General features: G+C 39.5%; 1 protein-coding gene across 2 annotated transcripts in view; it reads right to left on the reverse strand.

Annotated features, from left to right (window-relative positions):
* Positions 1-12418: 12418 nt before the first annotated feature.
* The window catches only part of ATP6V1H (ATPase H+ transporting V1 subunit H), a 47725-nt gene continuing 42242 nt past the window's right edge, over positions 12419-17901 (reverse strand). For both annotated transcript variants that reach the window (XM_059486024.1, XM_059486032.1), the window contains exon 14: positions 12419-13411. In XM_059486024.1, coding sequence (XP_059342007.1) covers positions 13351-13411 — 61 coding nt within the window. In that variant the 3' untranslated portion in view covers positions 12419-13350. The remainder of the gene's footprint in view (positions 13412-17901) is intronic.

Below are 17901 nucleotides of genomic sequence, written 5' to 3' on the forward strand. Positions count from 1 at the left end.
TCTGGTTTTGAATTATTGTAACCTTGTGGCCACAAATGCAGAGCTGATGCCTTTTCCACAAAGGGAAAGTGGGAAAGGGAAAGTCTCCCCTTTTCCACAAAGAAAGGAAAGCGTAGAGTAACCAAAAATTATCTGAATGGATCTTTTTACCTCCTAAAACTAAGATCTGTGCCCCACCAAACTAGTTCAACAAATTGACATTTGTCACAGTCCATGACGGCTGGTAATTCATCCTCTACTGTATTCTACATACCTAAAGAAAGAGGCTGTGTAGTAAACTACTGTCTTAAATGTGATCAAAATTGTTTTTATAGCTAAACAGCCCACTGCACATGCTCAAGTTCTAATTATAAATAATAGTGCTCAACTTCTAAACATCCAGGCTCTGCAGCAGGTGAGGGATGAGGGCCCTGTCCCAGGCAAACACAGGAGATGCTGTCAGTGAGCTCAAGGCCAAGCAAAAAGGGCAACAGCCCCATCAGGGCAGGGAGAAACTGCTGCAATATAACTAATTTGCAAAAGGAGATTTCATTTCACACCTGAACTCACAACAGATATAAAAACAGGTTATTGTGTCTGGGATTGGCATTTTAGATACCACTTAGGTCAAGAAAGGTTTCCTGATCCTGTTCATTTACTGTTGCTTCCCAAGCATCAAATCCTTCTTCTTATTCCATGACCTCTACTTTTTCTCTTAATAACAAAGCTGTTTTCCTCCAGTCAAGATTATATATAAAGTGATGGGTTTTAAGTTATGTAATTACAGCAGCTCATTTAGATCAAACCAATTGCATCAGTTAATCACATAACTGCTTGCAACAATAACAAAATCTAGTCCTAAACAGAAAATTGAGTCAAATAGATTAAAGAACAAATCACCCTGATGGAATCACAACCAGCTCATAAGGCATTTTATGAGAAAACTTCATCTAAATAAATCCAATAAATTCTGTAGTTATCCACTCAATACTGCTTTTATCCAAGTGGATGATATTTTACATTGAATTTTAGAGAGAAACAATAAACTGCTACATTAAAAATCAAGATAATCTTATATCAGCTCCTCTGTGTCCATGAAAGCCATTTCCAATCCAGGTGTTAAGTGGATTAACTTGTATTGCCATATAAGAAGAAATCAAGTTTATCTGGCTGGATTTAATTTCCATTCTATTTAGGAAGACTTCCCATTAAGTCAGAAAATAATTTAAGCTATTTATGAGCTCAATTCTAAATGAAAAAATCTCCAAGCCTCAAAACAATGGTTTGACTACTCATTCAGGCTGCAAATACCTCATCTATCTAATTTGAACTATCAGTTTTAAACCAGGTAACTCTCCAGCTGGGTGTTTGTGACCACCAAGATGGAGTTCTTTGGGAAGTGTCTCCATTTGCTTTGCTGGAGCAGATCCATTCTGCGCAGCTGATTCAATGACTCAGATTTGATCTGTTTTCTGTGTCTAAAGCAAGTGCTCAGATTATTTTGTCCCATTGTCTGTCCCTGTGGTAATCACATATCCTTGAACAGAGAGAGACATAGCTCTCTCCCAGGATTTTCCTGGGAAGGTGTGAGAAGTTGTGAGAAAGCTCAGAGAAAAGAATGAGAAACAATTCTTACCTCCACTTGCTGCACCTGTTGTGGTGCACATGTGGAATGCGTTGTGGAGATTTGTTTACCAAAGGGTGGTTTCCTAATTGGACTCTGGTGATGGTGTTTGGATTGATTGACCAATTAGGTCAAAGCTGTGTCATGACTGTCTGGCAAGGGCAATGGGTTTTTCTTAATAATATAGCATGGTATAACACAATAAAGCAATTGATCAGCCTTCTGCAATCATGGAGTCCATGCTCATTATGCCCCAGTGGGGACTGCTGCTATGATATGCCCCAGTATTTAATTTCCAATCTTAATTTCCATGTCATGCATCAAGAGACAGCCTGCTTCCAGCATCAGCTCCACCATCCACATGGAGCTGGATACGAACTATAACCATCCAAAGAACCTGATTTCAAACTGGGGATCTTCCCCCCCCCCCCCAGTTCGTTCTCTTGGAGAGCCTAATGTTTGCAAAATTAATTCAACAGGTGATAATTATCTCTTTTTGAGGTAAATGTGCAGGATGGATGGCAACATGGTCAGAGCAGTTACCAACACCATTATCAAACAATGTTCTTTAAGGTGAACAAATCACGAACAGCTCATCAACTAAACAAAATTTTTAAGACTACAAAAGTTAGAAAAAGATCCTGCTGCCTTAACAATCACCCTGTTAAACTTCAGAAACACATCCAGGCAAATCAGCCCAGGAAGAAGACTGCAAATCTTCTTAATTAGAATTTGTTATGTAGCTACATGCATGAAAAAGCAGTCCTGCATTTCAGGAAATCATGTTAGAAGACTTCTAAATCTTGCAAGCAAAACCAGGAGTTAACTTCTCGTCAACTCCACAACTAGAGAAAGCAGGAAAGATTCTTCCTCTCTACTAACAAAATGGACAATGGCAATAGTATATAATACCCAAATGATTCAGGATGGTTAAGAGGGAAGTGAAGATTGACAGATTTGACCCCTGAGTTCCTTAGATGCAAGAGAAAAGGCAAATTCAGGTAATGGTACTCAAATGTATTGTCACATCAGAGGATGGGTTTTTTTTATGTGAAAAAAAGACAAGCCAGCAGCCTCAGTCACAAGAAAATGATGAAGTACCACATTAACAAAAGCTGCTTTGCTCTCCTACAGAAGCAAACAAAAAATAGTTGTGTGAGTAAACAACTTAATTAAGGCATTTTTAAATGTAGATCTAACACTGCAACATTTCCCAGACAGCCATGAGTCTGACCTGGCAAAGACAATAAAAACACAGCATACCCATGAGTTAATTGGGGCTTCACATCACGTTATGTGTTCTGCCTGTGCCCCCATGCTTAAGATTTTTCTTTTTGGGAGGAGGCATCAGCTCCATTACATATAACAGACACACAGTCATGTCTCATAAACCAGTTCTTTCTAACGTGGATGTGAGGTTCATGTCAGGACTTTCTGACACCTCAAGTCAGTGGTGCTCTTCATTTTTGCATTCTGGCTGGAGGAGGAAAGCAGAGTTTGCAATATTATCAGGACCCATTAGAAACAGGGTCTAAGTGATTTCTCTCTAATTTACTAGAGGAGGTGTCTGGGGGAGAGCTGCGGTCACCAAAGTTTCAGCAGCTGTAGGAAAATACCAGCACAAGAATGAGTAAATAAAAATACCCAGGATGAGGGCACAAACTGAAATGCAGGAAGTTTCATTTGAATATGAAGAGAAATTTCTTTATTTGGAGTGGGACAGAGCTGCCCAGAGAAGTTGTGGGGGCTTCTCTGGTGATATTCAAAACCCAGTCAAATGTGTTCCTGTGTAACCTGCTGTAGAAGAACCTGCTTTAGCAGAGGACTTGGTCTTGATGGTTTTCAGAGGTCCCTTCCAACACCTGCTTTCCTCTGATTCTGTGATCCTTAGCACATCTACAGTAGATGTGGAAGCAGGAAGGCTTAATGCCACCAGAGGAATGGGTTTCTGGTCCAGTGTCTCAACAGGAAGAGCAGGAGAAAGGATCAAGACTTAAACCAAAGGCAGCTGATATTGCATTCTCTGAGAGTGGGCGCCCAGAACCAACAAGCCAGGCTTTGCTGACCTTTCATGAACCTCTCTTACAATCACAAGACAGTGCTCTGCTTCCACATATTGCAGGATCCACAGTCCTTCAGGAGCAGCAGTTAAGCCCTAGGAAATACTGACAGGGAAGCAGGGGAGTGCCTTTGCTTCAGAGCCCTCCCATGTCCCAGTGCAAACCTCCCCCATTCCCTGCTGCACCTTCACCTCCTGCACGGACCCTTGCACGTGCCTGAATCCTCCAGTTCAGGAGAGAGAGGCCTCTGCAAGGTTCTGTCCAGGGAAACCAGATCACTGGATTAGCCTTTAAAGGGATGAAATCAGGAATCACTTTCACAGTAGGGCAGTGCACCAGAGCAGCTAAGCACAGCAGATCCCTGGCTGGTGCCCTGCTCAAGCTGCCTCAGCAGTCTGGGGAGAGCAGGGTGACCAAGCAATGCCCTGCACTGCTCATGGTGTCTGCCAAAAGACTTTTTCTCATGAAAACCTTCTTGTTTAGCACAAACCACATGCCATGCCTCAGGAGGGAGGCTACACAGCAAGTTAGCTGTGGAGCCTGCTCATTTTCCCTGGCATAAACCCAGATGTTTTCATAACAAATTGCATCAGAACACAAATTGCTTTGGTTTAACCTCTTTGGCTTATTACACATCCCGAGCTAAAAGAATGATGATTAAACAGTATTCCCAAGCACTGCTTTAATTAAGCAGCATCACTAGGTTAGTTATGCTACACAGGAGCTCCTGATAATGTTGCAGCCTTTAGTTTTAATTCCTTTAATTCAAAGTTGTGCTGAGAAAATGCACTTTCCTCTACTTTGGTCACCACTTCAGTGACTCACCAGATACTCATTTTCAAAAATGCGAGGAAAAGGGCATGCATTTCAACTAAAGTAATGTTTATTAGAAGCAAATTACCAAACATTTAGAGAAGCTTTATGCAGAACTCATTGTGAGAGCCTTTCATGGCAATTATTGTATTCAAAAGACTGTTGAAAGCGAAGGGAGATGACCCATCTTTGTTGATCAGCATCGACTCTGATTTATTGATCAAATCAGCCACTCTTTATAATAGTGTTAATTAACTTCATGCATATTGCAAAATCCGAGCTCACGATAGGTTACAGAGAAAACTCTAACCCCTCCTTTTGTTTACAATACCCGTGGTTGTTTATTGAAACCAAAATTAGTGTTCTCACTGTGATATGAAAAGTTCTCAAAACCTTCATATCTGTTCCCAGAGCAGCCAAGGACTCTTATGAGAAGACTGTCTGAGAATCCTGCTGTTTATAGAAAAGGTGCCTGAGAACCTTGTTATTTACAAAATCAAGCCTGGAAACTGCTGCTTTACAGCTGCCTTTTACTTTCCCATCAGCTGTATACCCTCATGGCCTCTTTCTTTAGGCCATGCTTGAACCAGGCTCTCCACAAAAGACAATAGCCAAAAGGTATTTTAAATGGACAGACAGATAAGTTACTACCTGATCTGGCAGCAGAGGTCCTTAAAGCTCAGAAAAGTCACAAAACCATGAAGGGTTTTTGCCTTTGCTCATCACTGAGGAAGCTCTTTGAAAGCAAAACAGAAATTATTACACACTTCAGGTATATAAGGCATCGCTTTAATTTGCCCAAGACCAATATCAGGAACAAACCCAGGATGCTGGAGCTTGGAAAAAGTGAACTTACCAGAACAAGAATCCAGGTAGAACCTAGAGGAAGCTGTCCATTTCCCCCTAGTACCCCTTCACAGAGCCCAAAACTCCCCATCACCTGGACCTGGGTGATTACCAAGGGTCCTCCAGGCTGTCTTCTTGCCACAACTCTCCAACCAGGGACACAGCAGAATCCTTCAGCTGCACAGACTCTTTGCTGCCAAGTATTTTTAGCTGCACAACCCACCCAACTCCTCCCATTTGGTGAATGATGACCTCTCAGGCACGGCACACACATCAGCCTGAAGGCAGAAAGCCACGAGACCATTACTGGCCCTTTGAGTAAGAGTCAGACCTGATCAAATGATGCTCCTGAGACTATTTCCCTCACTTCACAGGCACTTCAGTAGGTAATAGTTTACCTGCCACTTCACAAAATGACAAGTTTTATCTGCAATTTCTAACAGTGTGACATAATAGAAAAAGAATATAATCAAGACTGAAAAATAGTAGCTTTAAAGAAAGCACTAACAATTCTCAGCCCTGGAAAAGCTGCATGGAGCTTTTTAGCCATAATTGCACCAGGAGAAAATACCACCTCTCCTGGCTTGCTTGGTGTTTGTGCCTCAGGGGGACCACGTTTTCCTGCAGACATGGTGGAAGAGAGAAAAATGAAGCTGCAGGTCTGCTTAAGGAAAGGAACAGATTGGCAGCAATGAAATACATTCAGTACAAGCCATGAGACTCCTCCTGCTGTTTGCCAGGCTCCCAGAGAGTCAGCAGGTCAAATGGGAATGCAGAGCAGCTCTCCCCTGCCCTTGGAGCTGGCACTTGTCTGCAGACACAGCACTGCACAGCCACCTTCAGGGGACAGTGCAAGAGCCACGTGTGCACTGAGCTGGAGCCTCAGCACACTGTCCTCAAGGGGCTGGGTTTGTTGGATTGTTTCCCTAAGGCAAGCCAGGTGGTAGCTGTCTGTGTGCAGAGAGAGGGGAGAAAAGTCAAGAGCATCAATTGTTGTACACCTCTTGAAAGGCCATACCAGCTTTTGTCAGCTGAAGGGCAGATTGAGACCCTCCACTTGCTGAGCTCTTTTGACATCTCTTTACCTGACAAACATCCTCAGTTGGGGACAAGGGAAAAGCAAACAGCTAGAGATGTTGCATCACAGATATTTCAAATTAAGTATGGCTTGAGACACTTACCAATGGGGGAGTTACATGGCACAGAGCAGTCTACCTTGACAAAGACTAAGATATTACTTCCTGTTGTGTAAGTCATTAGCATAATCTACACAAGCTGCAATGGAGTTCCTTTCAGTGTTTCTCAAAAGGTGGTTTACACTTCCCTGCTAATAATTTATGGTAATTAGGAAACTAATTAGAAAAAAGTTACTTTTTTGTTATTTTTGTTACAATCCGTTTATTTCAGAATTTTCTTTTATATTGATAATACATTACATAATTCTGTCAGGATACTGAGTTCAGGGCACACAGATTAAATTTCAAGTATCATGTTGCTGATATTGCAGAGCCTGACTCTCGTGAGGTATGACCAGAGTGAAAGCAAAATACGTCTATTACAAGCACTGCATGAAAATGCCCTTTATGAACTGGTTTTTAAAATATTTTTTTAAAACTGTGATTTGCCATATCTTTCTACAACAAAAGTTTAAACAGCAGTCTCACTGCCAACAAGAGATATGTGTTTACATCCCCATTGTTCCAGAATAAAACATCTCTGTCTCCTCAAAATACAAACTTAGAATCCAAACTTTTCATAAAAGATGCCAGAGATTATGTAGCAGAAAGGAAGGCCAGAGTAGACCAGAGGTCATCCCAGTAGAAGAGATAAAAGTCCTCACTTGTGTACAGTTGTTTTGCACGCAGTGAACCAGCTAAGGGGAAATTTAGACTGTGCACTGAGAGCAGGGACACAGGATGGAGAACAAAAGATGAAAAAGTATGCTAGTGGTTTGATGGAATGATGGACAACACCACTTGTCCTCCATGCTGACTTACAACATCGCAAGAGTTCATGGAAGTTAGGAAGTTAGGATCAGGAAACAAAGACCATAAAAGGAAGATCCCAGAAATCAACAAAATTCCTTTTATCTCCAGAAAGGGCACAGAGGCATGACAGGACAAACAGACTAAAAGAAGTTACAGTGCTTACTCCCTGCAGGGCAGTCAGAGTCATGAAGTTCGGCTCAGGTTAAAGGCAATTTAGGTAAGAATGTTGGAACTTCCATAGACATAAAATCTAGGAAGTATCACATATTCTCTTTAAGGAAATATTTCATCCCATTCCAGATTTCTTAGAAGAAAAAAAATCAGCACTGTGCATGTGAAGTCAGAGGTGATGAAATTCAGGACATTCAATATCTCAAAGTGGGAAAAAATAAAGAAGAAGAAAATAGGCTTGACATGTTAAGAGCAATATGATAAAAATCTTGACTATTTCTTTAGAAATAGTATTTGATAGAGTTTGAACTAGAATATATAAGAAAAACAGGTAAAACACAACAAGATAGAAGAGGCATAAATAGTCTTTTCTTACCAGAGGAAACTATTTTTTTCTAAAACATTTCCCTTATTCTAGGTCTCATCCATCATCTGCTTGACATAGCAACAAAATATATTTAAATTGTGAAATTCTACCAATTCTAAGAGAAATTAGAATATAATAGAGAAAGAACTAGATGCCACCTGAGAACTGAAATTTTGAAGTGTGACATTCAGACACTCAACAGAAGGTACAATTTATGCCCTTCCTGTAAAAGGACTTCACCAAAGACATCCCAGATGGATTTAATTTTTCATCAGTACTCTCTTACCCACAGACACGTGGATAGGAGAGGACCAGCTCCTTTCAAGTGCACCAGCTGGGGAAGCCAGATAAAGTGATTCTTTGTAAATGCATTGTAATCTTTGCAAATCTCCAAAGATGGAGATAGCCTGTGATCTTCTAGCAGAAAAAAAAAGAAAAAAAAAAAAGCTGTTGCCATGATCCCCACACTGAGAGACTCATAATCCAAAGCTGCATTTTAGCCACCTACACCTGACAGAACAGACTTGTTTTGCACCCTTCCTTACCACATGAAAATTGCCTAGAGAATGATGACCTTTAAGCCCACAATTTATCATGCTTTCTTCCTATAAAATAGTCTGATATTGTAGCAGTTCTGTGATTTCCAAATCAATAGGTTTTAACTGTCATTGCTACAATCACCTGTCCAGTTTCTTTGCCCATTCTTGGCAGAGCTGGATACATGTAGTTTTTTTAAAATGCTTAATGAACGACACTGAAAAAGTTATTTTCACCTTGACAGTTTGTCTCTGCACGGAGTCCAGACTTAGCAAACTGAAGAGCCTTGGAAAAATTATATTATGAATATGGTTAAAAAGGCACCAAAAATGACTCTTGAAAATCTTCTTTTTCCCTTTTGCAGATTTACTTTCACACAGAGGGAAAATATTGTGCACTTCTGGGAAAATCCATGAGATTATGAAGTTTTTATATATATATATATATATATATATATATATATATATATATATATATATAGTTTCTGTCCACTTTTATATGAAGAGGGATTGTCTTTTTTCTTTTTCCCAGTTTTGCCTCAAATTAAAATATTAAAATTACTTTTCCATAGTACATCTGTACTATGTACGTAGTACATAGTACAAGTTATCTTGGACATAACCAAGAAAGAGAAACAAAACACTGCAAAACATCAGTCGTTATTCCTTTTTTTTTTTTAATTGACTAGGCTCCTTACTATACAGTAATTTAGGTTAAAAGCATCAGTAAGGCCAAGGGGCAGGCCATGAAAAATATTCTTAAGCAAAGGATACTGGCAGTTTTTAGCACAGCTTGTGTTCAGCAATGTCTCGTGCATCTCAGAACCAGCTGTGCCAATGAAATATGCACACCACAAGGTAAAAGGGGTTCTGAGGTAACTCCCTAAATGCAGCACCTAACATTCACAAGACAGTTTGTTGCTTTCTGTGGTATTAAAATGATGATCCTCTCAGCCATTAATAAATCTTAACAGCAGTTCAGACTTTTTTAGTAATCACTTTGGAGTCTAAGAGGAAGCAAATACAATTAATAACATACCTGGTCATCACAAGAGCACGAGCTTTCTTCTCAGCTCTGACAACATGTGGCTCTAAGAAGACAATTCCCAACTATTCTGCAGAAGCTGTCAAAGGGAAAAGCAAAAACTTTTGTATAGAGGCGAGTCAACCAATTTCCCCGAGTCCTTGTCACTGCATGCACTTACTGCATAAAACCTGCATGCCATATTCCTGAAAAGGTATAAACCAGCAGCTCAGAGTGTTAGAAATGAGTGACCATCTTCATTTCCTCACACAGGTCCACAAAGGTATTTTTGAAGCTCAGATGAGATACTGAAAAGAGGTGTTAGGTAGTATGGTACACCCAGGGCCTGGGCAACCCAACTCCTGCTTAGCGCTAGTTCATTTCCAGCAGAGTATTTCACTGGCCAAGAGCAAAGTCTGGCCTTAAGATCTCAACCAGCTTGTGGGAATAATAAACATTCAGTAAGCACATGACTAAAAGCATTTTCCTGCCTTAGTTCTAGGTGTCAGTACCTCATCATGCATCCCTCCTATATAGAATTGTTACAGGTTTAAATTCTTTTCACAGTTGCTGTCTTGAAAACTCAAATTTTTTTCCTCTTCAGATTTCAGACCAAGACCAAAGTTCAAAGAAAGTCATTTAACCAGAAAAGTAAAAGAAATCTCAAATTAAACTTAAAAGTCAGTTTATCTAAAGATTTCAAAGACTCTGTTACTTTAATTAAACTCCAGGAAAATAAAGGAAAATTAAACTCCATTTATTATTAGAGGAAACATAAGAATGAAATCAAAAGTTAGGGAAACAGTGAATTTCTCCCAGAGAAGACTGATTACCCTAATTTGGAGGATGGTGACTATGTCTCCTCGCTTCAGGAGCAAGTTAGTCATCTGGTCCATGGCAGCTCATCTCCAGCTGTCTCTAAATCTTCACATCACCAGAGGGAACAAAGGAAGCTGCTGGCACACATTTCTCTTCCTGACACAGTGCTCTCCCCACACCGTCATCACACAGCCTTGAAGCACCCAATATGCACCATGGCATCTGCCTGCCTGCCTGCAGCAGGCCAGATTTTGGGAGAAAGAGGCTGAGCAAGGAAAGTGAGTAATGCAAACAGATGAATAGTAAAAACAACACTCAGTAGCAAAAGCTAGCACTAGGCATGTGAGACAAAAAACAGATTCAGTAGAAAGTTTTATTAATTAATTAAAATTCAACCAAAACTTTTGGTTGATTTTCCTGATTCCAAAGGTTAAAAGCTCAACAGCTCTGTCCTCCTTTCTCTCTCGGGACCATGGATGAAGGCCTTTCACTGCCAACAAGTGGGATGGGAGATGAAGAACCCACATACGGAAATTGCTCTGCAGCTCCCTGCTATGTCAAAATTCCCCAGGACCTGTAGGACACCATGAGCAGTCTGACTCCTGCAGAAATCTCAGCTCTGGCAACTTCAGTCCAAATTACTGCTGCACAACAATAAGTCCTCCATAACATCCACCCCTGCAGGTTTCCAGGCTTCTTAAGGTACAATTGTTGGCAGGAACTCACTCAGATCCAAGCTTTGAGCCACCTGAATGTTACCATTGGCAGCTGGAAACCTCAGAGCTAGCAGGCTTTCAGGTTTCACAGGCACCAGGACATCAATAACATACAGGGATGTAAGTGAAACTTCAGAACCATTGCTTTAATTAGAGAGCTGTTGGACACAAGGTGGTAACTAAATGTCAGTGAATGTCAGGTATCACACAGCTTAAAAACACGCCACATGATGAAGAACTAAATTATGCACAGGATAATACTAGCAAAGCAGGAGAGGAGAATTTATTTGTATAATACATGAAAATAATACTCAGATGTTTTAGGTCAAGCCCTGTAAGCAATTTTGTTTCACATTACGAGCGACTTGGTTATTTCTAGCTCCTCCAGAAGAAACGAAGAGGTTTCCAGTGGTAGTATTCATCATGTTTACTTCTACAATTCAATCCAGATCTCCTTACCCAGCAGTGCTTTAGTGTTCCCTTTGGAAAAGGAAACCTTTTGGTTTTGAAGGTGGGGAGACATTGCTTTCTCATTAATGCCACGCCACAGTTCTTGGACCCAACACTACAGCTGTAACCATAGGACCAACCTTTTAGAGCAGTCTTAGGCCCTGCTTTCATTGTCAAGTGTGACATGAGAAGCTGCTTTGTAGAGCAAGACACTTGGTGCTAATTCAGCATTCACTCTGCATGCATTTCTAAAGGCCATGCTTCAAACAAAATCTTACATGGTGCAGTAGCCTGAACGCTTGCCACGTAGCCAAGACACACAGGATGTACAGCGTGATGCACATCATGCAAGATGTGCATCCTGAGACTCAGCTTGATTGGAGAAGAACCCCATTCATGGGCTGACACCACCACACAATGTAAATTGAAGTGTGAAATGCAGGGAGGACTCAGAGATTCATTCCAAGAGCATTTAACTGACCCAAGGTAAGAATGGCAGTGTAGGTGCACCCCTGTTCTCCCAGCTGCTTCCCACACCACCCGTATCCCCCAGCACTGTGGGAATAGGCAAAGCTAAGATCTACTCACATAAACTGACTTTAGTTGGAGTGAGGGTTAATTCTTTCTAGTCTTGTGATACTGACTACAATATCAAGGCCTTTGCCTTCTATACGCAAAAGTAAGCAACAGTCCTTAAGCTACACAATCCAATTTTAATTAAGCAGACAAGAAATCATCAACTTGTAGTCCTCCAACTCTCTTCTCTCTCCATTGCAACAGTGGTCAAATTTTAATTACATATGATGAAAATCCAGGCTGGATAAGGAAGAGTTTTTCCAATTAGTCTTTTCACTTGATGACAAAGTACTCAAAGCTTCCTCAGAGACTTGCACCTTAAATGACTACTGACAAGATTATGTTCACTTTTTTTTTTAATTCTAATAATGAATCACAAGAATATTAACTGCTTGGTATTGCAAGTGCCTGGAGCAGGCTTCTATCTATGCAACAAAACTGCTCTCATATGCCAAGCCAAGATCAGCTTAAGTTTATTGATTACATATTTTATACTGAACACAAAACACAGAAAATATTGATAGCCAAATTATCTGGCTTAATATAAAAGAAATACAATGGATTTTGGAATGAAACCAGAACACTAACATTTACAAGTATTTTCAATAACCAAAAACTCCGTGAAATTACAATTTCAGCAGCTAGTAGTGCACATTAAAAAAAACAAACACACCCTCAACTTGATCTCTGATCTACAGCCTTAACCACTGGTGTTATACAGCTGGACTTATAATCTTGAGGGTGTGTTTTCACTGATGGAGGAGTGATTGTTTTCTTTTCCTCTTCTCATTTCCAGATTTTTTAATGTAGTTTCCAACAAAAAAACTACCCCACCCTCCCAAAAAAGCCCTACCCATACCTTTGCTTTTATATACAATTTCAACACTATTTTGAGACTTGGTATATGTTTTAGTATTGATAATCAATATTTCTCAGGCTATTGCACTTTCTATGAAACACTAAGGCAAAGCCTTACTAATTTGTCTGAGACATAAGGGGACAACTTACTTTTCTTGGAAAGTGACAACACTGATAAGCCATTAAAAGAAATGAACAATTTTTCTAGGCTAATTATAATATACATTATGGAACGGATATCCTTTAATAAATGTCTTTATTATGAGAATAAATACATAAAACAAATGCAATATATTAGCCACATTTCTTCATATACATTCAGAATAGAACAAGAAGCTAATAGGCATAATCAGCAGACCTAGTTAAACGAATTTTTAGTAAGCCAACAACACTAGAGGAAAGTTGGAATGTTTATGCACCCGTAGAAGACAAAGAGCATGTGATTTCAGAATTTCCTTTGTATTCATTTAAAGAGAAACACACTGTAGTTGTGAGCACAAACTGCATGCACTGATGGAGGTGCTTAGCTCCGTGCAGTGGCCGTCTGAGGTTGTTCTGACTGCAACTGCTTCCCAAGGTATTCCCTGAAATACAACAAAAAATTAGATTGAGAAATGTTCTGGAGAGTGGGGACTGCATCAGTGGTGGGAATTACAAAGTTTATAAAGAAGAAAGAGCTTTAAGTTTAGAATTAATCCCTCAAATAATGTCAACTGGAGGAACAATGAGCACACCAAGCATCCATCATCTGCCCTATGAAAATAAAACACAAACCAAACATAACCAAGCTGTCTAGAAAAGGAAAAAGCCTAATGGGAACATTTAGAAGCCCTGACAACTGACACAGAACACCCATAAAGCAGATAAATTTTGCTTGTTAAATATATATTATAGAAGCTATGGCAAAACATCTGAAAGTATCCCTTTCCACAACCCAGCTGCAGGAGCACATGTAACACAAAGGACATACTGGCAATACAACAGGCAAGCAAACAGACACTGACTCAAAAACTACATATTCAAGTCGAGAAAAATAAAAGATAATCAATCCAGGCCCTCTGTATACCAACATCTTCTTTGAAGTGTTTTCCTCACCTGCACTTTGAAGTGCATTAAGCCACTTACTTTCTATCTCTCCTCTCAACACTGGAACATCTCCCAGATTACTGGCACTTGCCCTGAGCAACAGTGTCTAAATTCCATGGAAAAATACTGCACAGTTCTTATGAATGTTACAGTCCTTCACTTTCTCTTGTGAAAGCAGATCAACACTTCACAAAAAAGAACCACAAAAAAAGCTGAAAGCAGTCCTTAATAATAGTACCTGGGTTGCTGCTTGTCACAGAAAACACAATGATTGTACCACTGTATCAAGTGAAAGAGAGGCTTCAGGACTTGTGAAATGTAGGCGTTCTTTTTCTACTGCTGATCATACACTTAGTACTGTGCTTTCTCACTACACAGATATTTCAACCTACACAGGTTAAGCACTAGAAGCATCTCAGAGGGATGGTGTTCAGAAAGAAGCCTCAAGAAAACCCTACATAACTCAAGAGTATGTGCTTTTGCTTTATTAAGAAAATAAATTTCAAAGATCAGGGTTTTTGCACATTTCAAAAACTAGTTTTCAGCTTAGTACCCTGTTGAACAGTTGTCCCTTATGCATTGCAATTGAAGTACAGCACTCCAACTGCACCACCCAACACCACTTTTCTTAGTTTTAACATTAAGCATCCAGAAAAGCAAAAGTTCCTATAAAACATTAACTTCAAACACCTCTAGCAAAGCAAATAACACATAATTTGTATGCAGAACCATATGTTATGGTTTAGCACCTTCATTTACAGCTCCATCAGGTGTTGCTGTAAAATCACAGTATTTTAATGTTTGGGCTCCACTTAATAGATACAACTCCTGCTTGTAACAGACAGGTTATCACCCTCAAAGTAGAGGCTCCTGCTGGCAAAGAAGGAAATGAGCTGCTCTCTTGTGGTTTTGCAGAACTCAAAACTGTACCAGCAAAACAAAATTTAACCGTCATCCAAAAACACAGACAGCAGCTATGGAAGAGCTTCCACACTCATCAAACCTCTTTCTGCTCCCTCTATGTTTTTGGTTGCCTTTTTTTTTCATTTGTTTCAATGCCTATATGCATGTACTGATTCTAGCATTTCTTCTCTGACATCCAGCCCTGAAACCAATTGACACTTGCTGCATACATGGCTCTGCTCATCATATTACAAGCCCACAAAAATATTTACTCTTAAAGCACAGATGAACCATATTGAATGTAAATATTTAATAATCAGCAGACAGCTACAACTATTGCAAAGCTTACACTGCTTCAGATGCATGGCCAAGGCTTTCTAAAAACCCCACTAGAGTGCAGTGCAGTCAGCAAAAATCTCCAAGGCAGCAGAGCAGTAGCACATTTTGTAGGTACTTAGTGCCTTCACACACACATTCAACTTCTACAGTAAGTAGAACAGTATATTCCCTACAAAACTTTTTAGGTGTAAGGTTTAACTCCAGGGTCAAGGAAAAGCTCTCATCCCATTTCCCCATACAGAATGAGTACTTGCAGTTACATCTCTACATTGTCATGCTGCAAACCCAAGTGAAAATCCCACAGTGTTCCTACCCCATCACTTCTTTAGCCACCACACAGGGCCACTGAAATGCAAAACCCTTGCATTACAAGCTGTTAGAAAGATCACTTAACCAAACAGAAAATTATCACTTCCATTTGAGGGTCACTGGTTAACCCAGGACAAGTTATTATTGCATGGTCTAGATTAGATGAACATGGAATCATAGAATGGTTTGGGTAGGAAAGGACCTTAAAGATCATCTGATTCCAAACCCTCTGCCATGGGCAGGGACACCTTCCACCACACCAGGCTGCTGAGAGCCCCCTCCAACCTGGCCTTGAATACTCCACAGGATGGGGCATCCACAGCTTCTCTGGGGAACCTCTTCCAGTGTCTCACCACCCTCACAGGAAATAATTCTTTCTGATATCTAATCTAACTCAGCCCTGTTTTATTTTGCAGCCATCATCCCTTGGCCTTGTGAGAAGCCCCTCTCCAGCCTTCCTGCAGGCCTCCTTTAGGTACTGTACAGGTGCTCTAACATCTCCCCAGAGATGCCTCTTGTCCAGGCTTAACAATCCCAACTCAGATCTTCTCCTCAAAGCACAGGTATTCCATGCCTCTAAATCATCCACACAGGTCTCCTCTGGACTTGCTCCAAAATGTTAAGTAGGACCCTGTTCTCCCTCTGCTATAACACATATTAAAATAATAAGAAGATTCAAATATATTTTATAAATACTGGTATTTCATCCTATTAGGAGGTTCAGAAGAACTATAAGCTCCAAATTTCACTCCTAAGTTGGACGTAAGTGTCCATCCCCATGCTATTACAAATTAAGGGTCTAAGACTTTATCCTGCACTGATACTTAGTTAAATCTTAAGAGAAAAACTGGGATTTTAAAATTACTATTTACCTCACAAAATTAAAGTCACCTGTAAGAATGCAAGCATTCAACACATTGCACTATAAGAGCAGGTATGATCAAAGGATGGATCTTGTCATAAGATAACAAATCAGTTAATAAAATAATCAAAATAGCATCTGAGATTTGTGGTGCAGGCTCCAATGGAAAGTAATGAGGTAGGTATTAGGCTTACATTTTTTAATTGCAAGCTAAAAGTCAATAATTGGACCACTACAAGATATTTTAAACCATTTTTACTCACATTGTAACAGAAAAGCCTTTATAAAAAAGTCAATTTTAGCCATCTTCTTATTTCCTTCAAAATAAAACTGTCCTTATTAGAAGCAGATGATGTTAGTGCAAACAATTTGCATTTGCACATAACAGCATTCAAACATGAAACAACTGATTCACTATAAATTTAAAAGAATAAAAAATATTACCTCTGCACTGCAGAAAAGCTCCAAACATGCAACTGTAGTACTCAAGACTACAGTACACTTTTGAGACTAGCTATACAATCTTCCATTTCTCAATTAAAGCTCAGACCAACAAGACTTGAAACACCACACACTTTCACTTCCCTGGTCACCCAAAATTCTGACAGTGAAGCATAAGTAATTTCCATTTGCAAATTTATCTTTTCATTCTTACTAGAACAACCAAGTGAGATTCCTTCCACAGTAGAAATTCCCCCTTTTTGAGGCCTCTTTTTAGAAGCATATTTTCTGCTATTCCCAAAGTGCTTTTTCCAAGAAGAAAAAGAAGCTTACAGGTGAATACAAGAATTCAGTTTATCTCAAGTTCTTATTCTTCCTTTTGTTTAATTTAATCAGTTTTTGTTTCTCATGAGAGCTACTGACACCTTGAAGCAGAGATATACTTAAATGTCATAATTGAAACAAATGCTTAAAGTTTATTTATGAAAAGGCACACAGAACTGATGCAACATGTAAATTCAGTGAATATGGAATAAGGAGATTGCAAACTAGAACAAGACACCACCTACAAATTTTATACTAAATATACCATATACTAAAAGATCACTTTCAAGAACAAACAATCTATGATAGAAGGGTATGATAAGACACAGACTAAAAGATCATTGTCAAACAACAAACAATCTGTGATAGAAGAGCATGACAAGACACACACAACAGATCCCTAGGGGCCATGTGTTAAAATAAACAAGCCTTGAAGTTTAAATAGTACTACTTTCAGTGTTATACTCCAAATTCAAGTGCAGTCAGATTTACCTGTCCTTTAAAGGACACTGAAAATTAATGGGCAAAGGAAGAAAAGGAGACAAAGCACAGAATAAAGGAAGGATTACATTTTCATATTTTCTCTTTTCTTACATTTAACTCTTGCATCCTGGTTATTAAAGAAGTTATCAAAAATATTTGATACTCTCAAATATCTGCAATCTCTGGCTTGGTTTAGCAAACTGAGGTTCCCAAGAGACAGAATGCCTTTCTTTGACAAAAACCAAAATAAAAATATTGATTTTATTTTTCTCTACCTAAACATAATCCTAGATTCCCATACTTTTGAAAATAAAATTGAAAAGTTAG

Source organism: Ammospiza nelsoni, chromosome 1, assembly GCF_027579445.1.
Source record: "Ammospiza nelsoni isolate bAmmNel1 chromosome 1, bAmmNel1.pri, whole genome shotgun sequence".
Classification (NCBI taxonomy): domain Eukaryota; kingdom Metazoa; phylum Chordata; class Aves; order Passeriformes; family Passerellidae; genus Ammospiza; species Ammospiza nelsoni.